At 35.6% G+C, this 16,514-nt stretch overlaps 1 protein-coding gene across 5 annotated transcripts; it reads left to right on the forward strand.

The window, feature by feature from the left end:
• The first annotated feature begins 291 nt into the window (after positions 1-291).
• On the forward strand, positions 292-14,108 carry LOC114361017 (cysteine and histidine-rich protein 1). Of its 5 annotated transcripts, none has more exons than XM_028315931.1 (7): positions 292-400; positions 4,420-4,583; positions 7,707-7,875; positions 12,377-12,577; positions 12,796-12,901; positions 13,569-13,693; positions 13,964-14,108. In XM_028315931.1, the coding sequence occupies exons 1-7, from the start codon at positions 376-378 to the stop codon at positions 14,056-14,058; spliced, it is 885 nt and encodes a 294-aa protein (XP_028171732.1). In that variant the 5' UTR covers positions 292-375; the 3' UTR covers positions 14,059-14,108. The 5 variants fall into 5 exon arrangements, with proteins under 5 accessions (XP_028171732.1, XP_028171724.1, XP_028171749.1 ...); XM_028315923.1 differs by lacking the exon at positions 292-400 and adding an exon at positions 1,642-1,811; XM_028315948.1 differs by lacking the exon at positions 292-400 and adding an exon at positions 1,806-1,895.
• The last annotated feature ends 2,406 nt before the right edge of the window (positions 14,109-16,514 follow it).

Genomic DNA, 16,514 nt, shown 5'->3' on the forward strand with positions numbered 1-16,514 from the left:
AATATTAATATAGATAGATAGAGATTTAACATTCATTGCATAATTAATACAGTTTAAATGAATTCAGCAGTAAATTACACCGTTCCCACAATATTTGAGTTGCCTCATTAATGCAGTTAATGTCAACACAGGCTTAATTTGTGTCAAATCCGCAGTAGATAACTAATTATCTATTATCGGTTGATAATGTATGTATTTGCGCAAATTCAATGCAGCATTTTGTTGATAAGCGATATCAAACTTTATCTTTGTTTGATCAATAGCTCTAGTATGTGCGTCATGAATTTTATTGTACTATAGTATTTTTTGCAAGGCGCCCAAATTCACTACTAAGTGTTTGTTTTAAGTAAACCGGTCAAGCATTACCATGTAAATATGGGCACTGCCAATCCTGTAGACGGTAAATATCTTACAGTTAAATAGTTGATTTAGATAACCACCTCTAGTGGTTCCAGAATTGGTGGTAGGTTTATTGGGATAACCATCTGGTGTAGTGGTTCATGAACTGACCGCTTAGGTTGTGGGTTCGATTACACTAGGAGCAAATGTTAGTGTGATGAGTGAGAGCATTCATACTCTGAATCATCGACATTATTGTGTGCATGTATCATGATAACATGTATTTATTGAGTGTGTATTAGATACTAGCTATGCTATTATTTGTTTTTAGTGTATTTAATTCAGTGGCTTCTTTTATCTTCATTCAATTAATATATTTACTTGCTTATTGTTTTTTTTTTGGGATGGACTGTCCCGCTACTTATTGTTAATTGACCTGTACAAATATGTTGTTTTTACAGATAATTAGTACAATAATGAAATAATTTTCCAAAATACAATTAGCCAAGTGTGAAGGTAATTATTCAATTTTTGTTTTGACTTAAAAAAACATATTATTATTCTTGTGTGATTTTTAAACTGAAACTGTGTCAGGATTGTTCAGACAATACAACGCTCTGATAAGTGGATTGTAAAGTAAACATTTATGAGTGCTTTCATGGAAATATAGCCTTAGCCGACAAGTACCTACTTAGCTGTGTAATAAATTTTACATTAAAAATAAACTGTAACTAATATCCGAGTCCGAGTAACATTCGTATTTTGTTTTTGTGTTTTGTGCTGTCATTTAAAAATCACGTAATCTTTTTTAATTTCTTATACTAGGTATTAGATGCCTATCTTCATTCCCTTTAATGCCATTCACACAATAAGGCGATCATAAACACAGACAACAGGTGTTTACATCTGGCATGAAACCGTCCTAGTGGAGCGTCTAGCACACTCGCCACGGCCCTTCCACGGCCTTGCGGCAAATATAGACCGCTCGGGCTAGGGTTGCCAGGTCCAAAAACACAAAAGCCGGACTCTGTGCTTCATTTGGTCGGACATTTTACCCTAAAACCGGACATCACATTAGTGTCATAGCTCACGAGTGAGTACTCATCATCGGTTGCCCAACATCCTGATGCGTGCGCTTGATATTATTCTCTGGCTCGACTTTCGCTAGCGCGGCAGCCACATAAAAAGCCGGACAGGCCGGACGAGACAATATTTGGCCGCACAATACCGTAAAAAGCCAAACATGTCCGGCTAAAGCCGGACACCTGGCAACCCTATCGGGCAGTAAGTCGCCAACGACTAACACAACCGAGATACTGGTTATCACTGAAAATGGCAGGCCGATTGCGCACTAATCACTTTTCAAATCGAAATAAAGTGTTTTATAAGTATTACACAGTGTTCGACGTCGTCTAGAAGACGGGCTATTTTCGGAATCGGAATGTCGTCGACGTCACTGTCGGGGAGGAAACGTTAGTGTATTATTAGTTGTGTGAAGTGTGTGCTAATTGTGGTGTTTTGTGCTTTGGTTATGGTATGGTTGTGATGAAAAGGCAGTAAGTAAGGTTTGGGTTTATCAATGGACATTGTGAGGGCTTGCCTTGTTCAACTCTTGCGATTGTAATCTTTGCACTGTGTATTTAGCGAAAGTAGGTAATTGTATGTGTTAACGTTATCGTTAATTTAAAGTTGAAACCTTATTTTATTTGACGTGGAAATCATAATATTGATTAATAATTAACATTATTTTAATACAGTGTCTTTCAATCTATTTATCTTCTAATGACATACCTACAAATGATAAGATACAAATAATTTAATTTCCACAAGATCTTTATTGAGATTAGGTACCTATCATTTATGACACTTTTTTATTCATTTTACATATCAGCTCATATTTTGCATTATTATTAACTACTAAAATGTCTGCATTTGAGCTAGATCAAAGGAGTGCAATTTCTGTTCCTACTACTTATTATGTATTCTGTGGTATTACCTACAACTCAAAATATCAATAAATAGTTGCAACACATTTCCTGTTGTTTTGACATTTGTTAACTTGCGCTACACGGAACAGCGATTATCGCTGCAGAAAATAAATTCATATCTAATAATTTTCGCGATAGAGTTGCCATGATAAGGAACTGATTAAGAACTGCTTCAAGCAGTAATTAAAACCGCATTTGCCACTAAAAATCATTTGACATAAGTAACCATGTCAATTCAATCAAGAGCTCATAAAATTTTATGAATGAATCTCTCTCTTCTTCCATAGGTTTCAAGCAATTGGAATTTCACCATAACTTTATCACGCGTAATAATTAAGTTTGTACTTCTTAAATCTTGTCTAAGGCTGGGTTGCACCATCTTACTTTAACTTTGACAAACGTCAAAAATCAGTCAAACTCCATACAAAAAACACCGGTTATCGTCAAAGTCACGGTCAAAAATAGGTGGTGCAACTCACCCTTAAAGTAATGAAGGATAAAAGTTTCGTACAATTTCGTTCGTCGTTCGTTTCAGCCGAAAGATGACCACTGCTGGACAAAGGCCTCCACCAAGGATTTCCACAAAGACCGGTCCTGCGCCGCTCGCATCCAGGCACCTCCTGCGACCTTCACCAGATCGTCGGTCCACCTAGTGGGAGGCCTGCCCACGCTACGTCTTCTGGCTCGTGGTCGCCACCCAAGAAGACCATCAGCCGCAGGGGCAGGAAATAATTCGTATAATTATTACAGAGAATTCATTAAAAGTGGCTTGGAGTTAGGTTAGTTGTTAAACTATGTTCAACTCAAGTTAAGAACTTTTATAAAAAGTTTTCGCATGTTAACCTTTTAACACGTGTACCTGCTGCAAAACTGCCTCTAATAACGTTTTACTCACCATCAATAACACCGCATTTTCTCATACTGTTTGCATGTACGGCAGTAATAACACTCGAGTTACCGGCTTGTTAGCTACTGCTCATTTAATTCCATCAATATTTAAGCTGTATAAGGGTTAACCTTGAGTTAGTGATAACGACGTGTTAACAGTTGACTGACGGCTCGTTTTGGTTGATGTGCTGTGTGCTAAGTGAGTTTCTTAATTACTACAAAAGTGAAATTATTTTAGTTCTTTAAATATTGAATGTCTTTTTGTTAGTATGAAACGGATTTTGTATAAAATTGTGAAAGTTTGTACCTAGTGTGTAAAATATATATAATTTTAATCTTACATAGGTAAAACGTTAACACCAACTTTTTGTGTCAGCAATTAAACTAAAAGTTGAGTAAAGCACCAAGAATTTTACAGAATTTTCCAAACAGACAAAAAGTAATTTAGATGTGTTTACTGTAAACCAGTGACCTAAAAAAAAATAAAAATAAAGAAATGATCAATTTTTTTATAAAATAAAAAGTTTTCAGCACCAAAATGCCACTTGCTACTTATAATACGGATTATCACTTTACTGAAAATTCCATAAACCTTTTTTATACACATACAAATAAAATACCGTTATTTAGATTTCTACTATAAAGAAGAATTCAATAATAACGTGATATTATTTGTGATTCATGATTCGAGCTCGAAAAATTTAAGATAAGATAAATGTCTTCTTCTCTTCTTCCCCTTCATTACTTAAATTGAACACGTTAAGGCACCTTCCCTTAATTTGCAGTAACCTAAATACCCATTTCCTCGTTATTTTGCGTACTTTATTATTTTATCACGAGAAACCATTAATCGCTTTAATGTCGTCTGAAAATAGCACTCTCCGTCACAGTCAATAACTAAACAGTAAATCTAAACTGTACACACACTCACGATCATACTAAACTATCGCACATAGTTCGTAGAACTGAAGGTCGTTGAGGAGAGTCTGAGAAAAGTTCTCGAGTGAGAGAACACGGATCGGAAAACGCAATAGGCAGTCTAGCATCCACCGACCGATGATATGGTAAAGGTCACGAGAAGCACCTGGATGCGGGCAGCGCAGGGCCAGTCGTTATGGAAATTCTTTGGGGAGGGCTTAGTCTAGCGGTGGACCTTTGGCTGAAATAACGATGAAACTTAAAATCTTTAACCTTTTCCCAACAGTGGTAAGCACGCTGCTTGAAACGGACCACTACGAGAGCCTGATAAAGGAACTGACATGCACCAAGTGTCGCAAGTACATGAAGCCCCCGATTTGGCTGTGTGTCGACGGTCATAGCGTTTGCGGTCCCTGCTACGAGAAGAGCTACCAATGTCATGTTTGCAAGGTTTGTAGATTTTTTCAACTTATGTTTTTCAAAGTTGTACATGTCATATCGTGAAGTAGACCTGACAATAGAAAATAGAAGTAAGTGCATGTGTTAAAAATATTTCTCTATAGCATTGCTTCATAGGGTAAAGTTTGGGTAAATAGGGTAAAGTAGACAATATTAAAATTATTTTACCGCAGTAAATATTGTCACGCCACCTCATAGCTAGCATAGACCTGTAACATAGTAGTGAACTCTAGTCTATTGTCGTAGCAATTGTAGCCTATTACATGTTACTGCTTTCTTACCTTCACTGTGTCTAACCAAAAGTAAGTTTATTACAAAGCGGCTAAAAATACACTTAATACGGTATTTGAGCAAAGTTTAATGAAGATACAGAAACACACACGTTAATTAGACTGGGACCCATCGTCTATTATTAGAGTATTTCTCGCTAACAGCTGCGAGGCAGACAAATCGCCCACATCTGTACTTTCACATCAATTTTTGCTAACATTGTCTAGCTTTCTTCTATTTTCTTTTATTTTATTCAGCTCCATTAGCTGAACGTATCGCTTACTGTAGAATACAGATATAGTAGGTTTGGTAGAAAGGGTGAGTCCCCTCGAATACCAGGATTATGAGTGCCATTAAACCCCTTGTCTGCCTTAGGGAATGAATGGGTGCGTAACACCATTCTCAGACAGAAAAAAAAGGTTATAAGCTTAGTGGTAGCAGCTTATTGGAGTAAATACCAGAGATAGTAAGCAGGGTGTAGCCATACCATATTTATGGAAAATACGAGTATGTACGTTTGCTGAAAATTCTCGGATGACTTGTGATTAATAAACTCATTGTAGGCCAGTAGAATTAAACACAAAAATTGATTAAATCGGAAATAATTCCTACAAAAGATTTTTTTGTTTTAATGGCTTCATTGGTTGCCCATTAAGACTCTCCTAAGTTTTCGACTTCGACGGAGTTGTGCTTAAGTGGTGGAGGCCCCGAAAGCGGCGTTTTTTCGGTTTTCCGGTTATACCGCGTAAAGGACTTACCCTATCGAAAAGTGGTCTTCATGACGGTTAAAGGGCACTTAATCCTGCATTGAATAAGACCAAATTCATATGTTTTGGACAAACCATTCTCGTGCTAAAGTTCGGCAAAGTAGAAAATATACGTATATTTAATGACCCTCTCCACGTCCAATGGCTTGTTACCCACATGCTTCCAAGCCTTGTAAAGGGTCGTCTTAATCAGTGTAACCCTAACAAGGCTCACGAGTTTGATTCGCTTATCCTTGTTCGTCCCAGTGGTTCCTTAACTGCGGTTGCTGCACTTCTTCCTGACACTCTCCTGAACGACTCTGTGTTACCTAATGTGGCTGCCTCTCTTCCTTGTACCCTCCTGTACGATTGCATTGCTTAGCTATATGCCTGGTCCAAGGTTCGACGCCACAAAATTAACTTTGTACGCGTGAAAATAGTTTAAATACTATTTTCCGTGCTTGCAACATTTTTCTTTACTGCTTCGCCTCTATTAGTCGTAGAGTGATTGTATATATCCTATAGCCTTCCTCAATGTATGAGCTATTCAACACAAAAATAATGATTTCAATCAAACTAGTAATTCTTAAGATTAGCGCGTTCAAACAAACAAACAAAAAACTCTTCAGCGTTTTAATATGAACTTGTTGTTGTTGATTTTTGGCGTCGAACCTTAGACCAGGCATACGGCTAGGCAACGTAGTCATGCAGGAGGATACAAGGAAGAGGGGCAGCCACAGTAGGTAACACAGAGTCGTTCAGGTGAGTGCCAGGAAGAGGTGCAGCAACCGCAGTTAAGGAACGGCTGGGACGAACAAGGATAGGCGCATCAAGCTCGTAAGCCTTGATAGGGTTACACTGGTTGAGGTGGCCCTTTTCAAGACTTGGAAGCCTGTGGGTAACAAACCATTGGACGTGGAGAGGGTCATTAATTATACGTATATTTTCTACTTTGCCGAACTTTAGCGCGAGAACGGTTTGTCCAAAACATATGAATTTGGTCTTATTCAATGCAGGATTAAGTGCCCTTTAACCGTCATGAAGACCACTTTTCGATAGGGTAAGTCCTTTACGCGGTATAACCGGAAAACCGAAAAAACGCCGCTTTCGGGGGCCCCCACCACTTAAGCACAACTCCGTCGAAGTCGAAAACTTAGGAGAGTCTTAATGGGCAACCAATGAAGCCATTAAAACAATAAAATCTTTTGTAGGAATTATTTCCGATTTAAAAGCTAATTCTACTGGACTATTGTTAGTTTTACAGATCCTAATAACCGTCCTTTTCTATTTGTAGCTGAAACTCTTGCTGCTGAAGTATGTAAATAAAGGCTCGCATACCACTATCATATTTAGGTATGTTATGGAGGATCTAACTAGCTTATAGTTATGGTTAGGTCTGCACTGGAAATATAGAGCTATGTATTTCTTTTTTTTTGTGCTTTTATGAAACATGTATTTATCTACATTATTAACTGAGATACAAAAATTATATTTGAAGTATAAAAGTAGCAGAAAGCGCATAAAGATATGTTGTCAATAGTGTAAACAGGTGTAATTCTACAAAAAATAATGAGCCTTCTACTTTTTCGATTCGTATGTTGTTGTGAGTGTTCATAGGTTCTTTCCTACATGTTGAAGGAAATAAATAATAAAATGTTTGAGTTCGCACGTTTACGTATTCATAATAAACTGGAAATACATTTATTACCCATACGTTGTAAAGTATTGGAATTATTTGTTTTAAACCTGTCTCGGCTGCCAAATGTTTATTGGGCATTGTAAATTATAAACATAGAAAACAAATAAAAGCAGTTTGACATAGATTTATTACCATCCCATGTAATAATGTCAAAAGATTTCAATATTTTAGATAGGAAAGGAGGAGGAGAACTAGTAACAATAAAAGAAAGAGGTTTCCGGAAGAGAAATCCTACAGGACATTAAGTTCGCCTTATAATTCTTAAAAAAAATAAACAATTGAAAGTCCAGACAAAATAAGAAAAAAAAATTAATAACTCTATGACAAGACATGAAGGTTTTATCAATGAATGGTCTCAAGATAACCCACATTTGTATAACAAGCCCTCTCTGCTTACAGAAAGAATTCTCCCAAATTCGACCGATGGTGCTCGAGTCGTTAGCCAACAAAGTGCTGTTCCCGTGCACGAATAGCGGATGCCCCAAGCACGCGACGCTGCCTCAGCTGGAGAGGCACGCCCCGCACTGCCAGTACAGAATTATCAACTGTTTTATGTCCAGAGTTTATGGTAAGCTTCACAATAATGTATTTTTTTTTATATAGTGTTCGAATTACTACTATTTCTGTTGACTCCTCTAGCTAAAGCTATAGGTATGTTTGTTAGGAGTGTGCTCACCACAATATCCCAGCAGTTGACGGGGTCACGCAGCGTAAGACGTCCACCCACAACGTGGATCGACGACCTGATAAAGGTAGCAGGAAATCGCTGGATACAGGCTGTTACCAACCATGCGATGTGGAAGTCATTGGGGGAGGCCTATTTTCAGCAGTGGACGTCTTGTGGCTGAAATGATGATGATGAAGACGGGTCAACTGTTGATGGACAGCAGTAAAAGTTTATATATCGAAATGGCGTCGAATTAAGCCTCAGTCCGATGCCCACACCGTTAAGCTATCCTATCATGTGCTAAAGCGATATACATAGATAGGTAGTACTCGTAAGGTCATAATGAAACCAAATCGTTGGTGATGACAATCGAAAGAAATTATATAGAACACAACTGGCAGAGCTAAATAGGTCTACAAAAAAGTTTATTTATGGTTTACATTGAAACTCTAAGCACAAAGTAGGTATTTTGTCTCGCCTACGAAGCGCTACGTACTAAGTACTTACCTACTCCACAACAGCTACATATTCGGCCAGTATTAGGGCGCAACATCACTTCGAATTACTAGAATCAATTCGCTACCAAGAAACAGAAACATTTATAATTTTTGTAAAATAAATGAAATTCCGTAATTAGATTTTCTCGTAGGGTAATTGCGCCGGTTTTCCGTCCAGCTCCTGTTTTCGTCCATTTGACCGCTTGCCACAAACAAATACGGAAAATTAGAATACAAACCTAACTTTCCGTGCAAGTTTGGACTTGTTACAATCTATAATATCTAAGTAACAGTTCTGCCTACATGAAAATGTAATTTGACAAGTAATAACTCCAAAAAAATCTACGGAAGTTGCTGCTGCACACAGGTGAACGGAAAACGTCGGTAAGTTAGAAAAAAAACGTGCCGGTAGGGAACTTTCATGGTATGTTTAATTACTGTTTTAGCTACTTTACGTAGTGTTTTTGGCACGTATGTCTAATTATTAGCATAATAAACACTATTTTAAGGGTTTATTAAAGTTTTTGTATAGAAATCTTAGATAATTAAGTGGACTAATACTAGCATAACAATTTTGCAAGATTTTGGTTTTCGTCCACGTGGACGGAAACCCTGACACCTAGTTAATATTTTTAATAATCATTTTACTTCAATGGACCTACAAAATACAATGTTTTTTCTTCCAATATGATCTTTATTGCTATTACATTAAACATTTTAGTTTACGTCCACTTTTTAACAGTGATAAACCCATAAAAACCGTTAAAAAGATGTGGACGAAAACAAAAAACAGCTTTAAACGTTGTTGTGTTTTCGTCCATGACGTCATGAGCAAGCACTGGGGTGGACGAAAACCAAAATTAGCTATTCCTGTAGATTAGTTTTCGTCCATTTGTCCTTCGACCTATTGCAATATTTTCCTAAATTTAGGTAAGGAACGTATTTAAATCTTTTTGATATCATTTGAAAGCTAACAAAATTAATCCATAGTTACTGTATTGTAGAATTGGTTTTAAGTTAATAATTCAACTGCACCCTTTTTTCTACACAATGGTCGAAAACTAGCGTACACTAGGACGAAAACTGATTTTTTTGGACAAAAACTAGTGAAATCGCCTCTTTTGCATAAAATATTTTTTATAAAAAAAACCCGTGGTATTTACTTATTATCATATAATATTAACGTAAAGTAGACTATATAAGGATTAAAATGACATATGATACATATGAGTAAGGGTATTTTAAGATATTCATTTCGCATCACAAAGTTGGCAACTCCGATAATTGGACGAAAACTAGCGCACTTACCCTACTTATTTTCTTCAACTTTTATAAAGAAGTTACCTGGTATCGTCACAAAGTTATGTTTCTTAACTTCAGAGTTCAAGAGAAAGTATAACAACCTATCGCAGCAATAGCCGGAACACCGTTTACTAGGAACCAATTACAGCTGGAAACTTTCCTAACACTTGCCGACACAAATAAATGAAATCAGCAAGCTCATTTATGCTATAACTGACCTGCTGCCTTACATCGATCAGATACTTCTATACTAATATTATAAATGCGAAAGTAACTCTGTCTGTCTGTCTGTCTATCTCGTTTTCACGCCTAAACCACTGAAGTCCTGGGAAAGGACATAGGGTAGTTTTTATCCCGGTTTTTGAAACAGGGACGCGCGCGATAAAGTTTTTCTGTGACAGACAAAATTTCACGCGCGCGAAGCCGCGGGCGGAAAGCTAATTTTGTAATAAAAATCATTTTATTTTTGCAAGTAGGCTTTTAAAAAGCACTTTTACACGTCCCAGTATTAATCTTACCACTACTTCGGGACAATAAATGGGCCAGTGCTGAGAATAAGCAGCACAAGAAAATACACACAAACACAACATAAATCTTAGACAGAGAAACATTTATAAAAGTTTGAAATATTTTTTCTAATAGTACGAGTACAAATCAGCAAAAAAATCATTTTAAGCGTTTGACATTGTCGTACCTAAATACCTACAAGACATTATAGAAAGTCGGTACAGTCTACTTTGTAGATGTATGTAAAGTCAAGTAAATATCTTTATGAGAATGTTCTCATATGTATAATGTAGGTGCAGACGTACTTGCCACGTGCATGAGATGCGCCAGATTAATGGTCACGGTGATAAGCGATAGAATTGCAATTCCTGTTCTTAATGGAACAATAGTTAATCTGATAATTCTGATCTATCTAAGTTACTACGCTACAGTAGGCATGGTATGGATATCCGTAACTGTAACCGAAACTTTCGGATATCCGAAATAAAAAAGTATCCGAAACAGTAACCGATTCAAAAGTTTCGGATGTAGGCAGTTTCAATTGTTTTTTGTATAGCATTACGTAAAGGCATAACAGACAGATTTTTATTTATTTATTACTTTTTATTCGGTGTAAAGTGTGCGGCCATGAATGAACCGTGTTGGAAAACTATTGCAAATTGCATTCTAAAGCACAGATATCCGTAACCGTAACCGAAACTTTCGGATATCCGAAATAAAAAAATATCCGTAACCGTAACCGAAACCGGTATAATATTATTCCTATATCCGTAACCGTATTAATAACCGAAACTACATTATATCCATAACATCCCTACGCTACAGTACACGAGTGTGAGCAACTGCTAAGTGTCTGTGTAGTTGTAATGTACAGTCGCAGAATGAAAAGGTTCGTCACCTTAGTGTCGGTTTTCGCTTGCACTAGGTACTGTAAGAGTCAAATCTGCCAACATAACCGTGCAAGAAACATTGCTGCTAACATTTAAATAATTATGACGTTTGCTAACGAATAAGGTTTTGCTTGTTTATTTTTTTAGCCCATCAGTGCAATGTTACAAAATGTAGTTTTTTTTATTTAATAGATAATGGCAGGTTGAACCAACAAGAAGGTTTTAGTTTATCAATCATAATAATCTTCTTGACAAGTTAAATCGTCAAACAACTTTGAGTTTGATCTGAATAATTTTGAACTTTACTGACGAACAGTTAAAGATTATTTTCTCTAACTCGAGATTATTCTGTAACATAGTTTCAAAAGGTAATATGTGCTCGCGATTCGTTGAAGGAATCAATTTGAAAACTGACGAACCTTTTCATTCGTTGACTTTCAAATTACAAGGCTAAGACAGAAATGGATGCAGTCTCTGTTTCTTGGGAATAGTGTTCGCAACCCTCTGCGAACTGCTGCAGTTGTGTTCGAGCTAAGTTTTAATTGAATAAAGTTTATAAGCTGATGAATACTAAATTGTGTTGTAACTAGACAAGGAGCAGCAACAGTGTACGCCAAATACTATTGAGTAATACTCGGACTTCTAACAAACATTCGGTTTTATCTTCAAAGTCGACTTCCCTTTCAAAAAAGCTTTAAGGCGGTATTTTTGACAATTTATTCCTTGTCGGAGTAAAATTGGACTTTACCTCACACTTAGGAACCCAATATTACTTTCTGAGCTCTGCATTTAAAATTTAATGTCGTATTCTAGAGGAAGTCTTTTTCCTTAGGGATTAAATATAAGGTGGTAGAATGGTAAATTTTACGTACGAAAGCTTGAACACGGGAAGTTTTTGAAGAGGGAAATGGTGTTGTAGATATAAAGTTTGCTGGCAGTTACGTGGAAAATGATAATCAAGGCTCAAATTTATGTAGTGTATCTCTCTATGATTTCAAGAAAATGTGAAATGAATTAACCAGATTACAGACATTCCTATGCATATCTACATTAGTAATTCAGGAAAAGAAAACGTGCCTAATGATGAATTTTTTCCTTGTATCATTATTTTCTCCTTGGTATTGTGTACAACAACTTTTAACTGACTATTCTTTTTTTTTAAGTTGAGTTTGGTTATGAATATTACAACCCTGGTATATTCCACAGGTGATTGCAAATGGGAAGGTCGAGCTGGTGAGTGGATGGACCACTGCTTCGTGGATCACAAACAGAAAGTGACGGACCTACCCTTCATCACAGTCAGGGATAGATGGGACGCGAAGAGAACCGAGCCTGTGTTGAACTATTTCCTTCTGAGGTGTTATGAGAAGGTCTTCAATGTGTATCAGATTTATGATAAAAGAGGAGGTCAGTTGCACAATACTGTACATGATTTTTTTAAAGAACCGTTAACCTCTCGTGGTGAATGCCTGTGTTACGAGTTTGTTTACCATAATAGTCGGACAGCGGAGGGGTTCGAACCAGCAGCGTTCCTCAGATCAGTCAGATCGATGCTTCCTATATTATTATTCTTCTTGTGAATTTATTGTTTTGCAGTTCTGTACCTAGTAATTAATTAATTGCAGGAAGGATGATGTGGACGGTGCTGGTCAACGATGACAATGCAGAAAAATTCTACTTCGAGGTGGATCTGTTTCTTCCCAACGTACCCAGCAAAAGGATTGTTTACAGGTATTTTTCCAACACTTGCTGCTTTCTGATAAAAAAAAATGACTTTATATTTGGCCTGCTGTGTCCTATTCGTTATTACGAGTATTATTTGGATAGGTTGTCCTCAATCCAATTATTTCTGTCCAGGGGCCAAGTCAGCCTCTTTTCACCTATGCTTCCAATTTCACATGCCTATTATGTCCCTTTATCATAGTTGCTGTTATTCAAACTTTAGGACGAATCACTCTGATTTAATAATCATAATATTTGGGTTTTTTGTCTTGACTTTTTATCGTCTTTCCTAATCAAACCCAGTTAAGGATTAAACTGCTGTGATTTAACACGCGTATTAACTTAATGCGTTTAATAATGATAATACATACCATTGACTTTTATCTGTGACCTTAGAAATATTAAAACATGATAATGAATGCTAACTAATTTTATTTACACCCTCTCGGGCTATATTTTTAACTTGGCATGGAACAGAGCAAATAAAAAACATGAAACAATCTTGTTCCACCAAACATTAAGCCACCCGATTTATTGCCCAAATCTTCTTTGTAAATAATATCATAACTCCTAAAAGTTTGTCAAAATTCACACTTATTTCCTCAGGGAGTGTTATAAATTGTGCAATTTGTGGAATACTTAGGCTTTTTCTTACTTGTTGTTTTGTCCCTTTCAGACGACCTTGTAAGTGCGAGAAGGACGCCGATTTCTTGGAGCACACCCAAAATGTTTACATTCCTGTAGAAAATGTCTTCTCTATGCTCGATGAAAACGAAAGCACAAATTTTACAGTTCGCATAGGTAAGTTAGTATTGTTAGAAGTTTTAAATAACTGAAATAATTATTTTCTGTACGTTTAGCTACATACATAAAACTAAAAATTCCCATTATATTTTGAACCTAATCTGCTTGTGATTAATATTCAATTATAAATGACATAACGCTAAATCTTCCTACCGAGAAAGTATAGTTCCTACCGAGAGAGTTGAACTCCACAAATTTTCAGGAATTATAAGTAGTTTAAAAAAATGTTTTTACTACACACACTACTTATTTTACTTTGTTTTCCAGGTGAAGTAGAAAACCTGCCTCTGCTGGAAGCACCAACTCAAAGTGAAAGTCTTATTTTCCTGAATGAAGATCAAAAAGATGATATAATGTCATAAATGTTTGTATTAGACACTATAAAAATATTATAAGACACGTTTACACGTGATACTACTGGTGTTATTTAAAGTTTTCAATATCCTTGTTTTATGCGTAACTTTATAAAAATGACGTCCGTAAAAATCCTCAGATTAGCTCGTCACAATACTGTGGTACGAGTATGTGCTGACAATCGTGCTTAAAGTTTTTCTATTTAAAAAGTGATTGAATATTCCCAAAAAAAAAATAAGAAAAAGACCAAGGCAAGTTTGTATATTTCTTTTCATTTTAATATTAAATTCTATCAAGTTTTCGAGTCATTATTTTATTTTGTTAACTATTTTTCAAATAAATATCACAATAAATTCGAGAGCCATTAAACGCAAATTGTAAGCGCTTTTTTAACGTGATCACAAATAACATTATTATCAAACTCAATCTCTTTATCATGTCGATAAAATGGGATCGCTTCTTCCAACCCAATTATTTTGCCCAAAACTTCGTTCATTGATTAAAAAATTAACAAGGCTTTTTGCGACTTGTAATTAAGTAGTAAGTTCGTGGGCTTTTGCTACTTCTGTGATCAAGAATTCTTTATAAAACAGCTTCAAAAATAGCCTGCCCTTTGGACTTGGAGATCTCACAAAGCTGATCGATTGAGATGACATGTGGATTGCAATGTATAATGGTAAAAACTAATGAGGTAACAATTTTTAAAAACAGGAAAAAAAACAAAATGTACCTAACCTAATCAACTTAAAATTAAAAGTTTAAGGTAACCTTTTAAAACGAGTAAGTAGGTAAGTTATAATTTTACCTACACTAAAAAGGAGGAGGTTCTCATTTAGGTTTAGTAATATTTTCTTCGAACACTACAATACAATTTTACCCAAAAGTCAATTCCTATAACTAAAACCAATCCGACTTTCACAAAGAAAGAAGTCCATTCCACATGCATTCTTTTATGTCCGCAGTTTGAAGCAAACGAACTGAAAATTTCTAGTTCAAATAAAAATATATTGACGAAGCAATCGATCCCATACAAACCATTAAACTTTAAGCGTACCGATAGAATATATCGGAAATACCAACTGGGACAAAGCGGAATATTCCTTTGAAAACTATTCTGCGCTCAGACTTCATTTGCAAATATTCTAGAAGTTTTGCTTTAGTTTGCGCCATCCAGATAAGTGGGGCTGTGTTTACATAAATATTTACTTTCGCGAAGACGTCAAGGAAAACTTTAAAGTTTTGAAAATCTTTTAAGAAGAAGAAAACCTTCATTTGTGCAGTTGTATTAATTTAAAAATGTTAAGTAAGTAAGTATTTTTCGAGTGGTAGCTTCCTTGTATGGATAATAGTGAATAGACCTTGTCGTGCTTTTGTTCCCACTGTAAATTTAAACTCTAGTAGATATACTGGATCTACAGCTTAAAAAAATGACAGAGAAGAAAACTTATTTCAGAGGCATTGGAAGAACGGCCATTGGACCCGCAACGAAACTTTCAGAAGAAAGTAGGAGAGGTTAAAATTAAAGGTTCGCCTTCCCTTTTGGTGAAGATATTATTATGTCAAATAGCTAACAGCAGATCATAATAATAAAGTGGCATATTGCTGTGTAAAATGTGAGCTATCTATAAATACGTATTTAACCAATTTTCTTTATCATTTCTCATATTTTTCAAATAGATAATTCAAATTTAAAAGCTTTCATATCCAGGGGCATTTGTAACTTTAATTCTTATACCCATCTGATGTTTTAAATAACGTTCAGATGACACAACGTATTTGTACGTTTTTGCAGCGCTTAAATTCGCCCTGTAAATCACACCGCGAAATTATGAGAGCATGAAATTTATTACTTTAACGTCCGCTTGCAAATTTTCATCATGAAATAACTTCTACACAATACAAATTATTTACAACATTTGACTCTTATGACTTTTAAATCGTTTATATTGCCATGTTGGCAACGTTTTTCGGAATCGTGACTAGGTAAAAGTTCAGCTCTTCTATAAAATTAATTTTAAATCGGGGAAAATTGTACAAACGAAATTGTGTCTTCGTTTAAATAACCACTGCTTATGTTTCGTGTTCAACCCCTCACTTTTAATTAATTTTGGAAAATTGTGAAAATTAAAAACCTTCAACTTTCAACACACAACTTTCAGATACTGAATGACAGCTTTACTAACAGAATAAATATTGATTTAACTGCAAACATAACTTTAATAAAAATGTAGTACTTACTTTAATGTATGATAGATTGTCTTGAGATAACTGTATGACTTTTGATAAGATTGTTAATAGGAATAAATACTTCGCTGAAAGTAAAATACAATGAAATACATAGATGCTTTAAACGAATTTACTACCATACTTAACTCACATAGACTATTTCATCACTATAAACATGAATATCAAAAACACTTCTAAAAAATTAATTCAAATAGCCGCAAAGTACTTCATTAAGAAA

Source organism: Ostrinia furnacalis, unplaced genomic scaffold, assembly GCF_004193835.3.
Source record: "Ostrinia furnacalis isolate ACB-3 unplaced genomic scaffold, ASM419383v2 OfSCF0339, whole genome shotgun sequence".
NCBI lineage: Eukaryota > Metazoa > Arthropoda > Insecta > Lepidoptera > Crambidae > Ostrinia > Ostrinia furnacalis.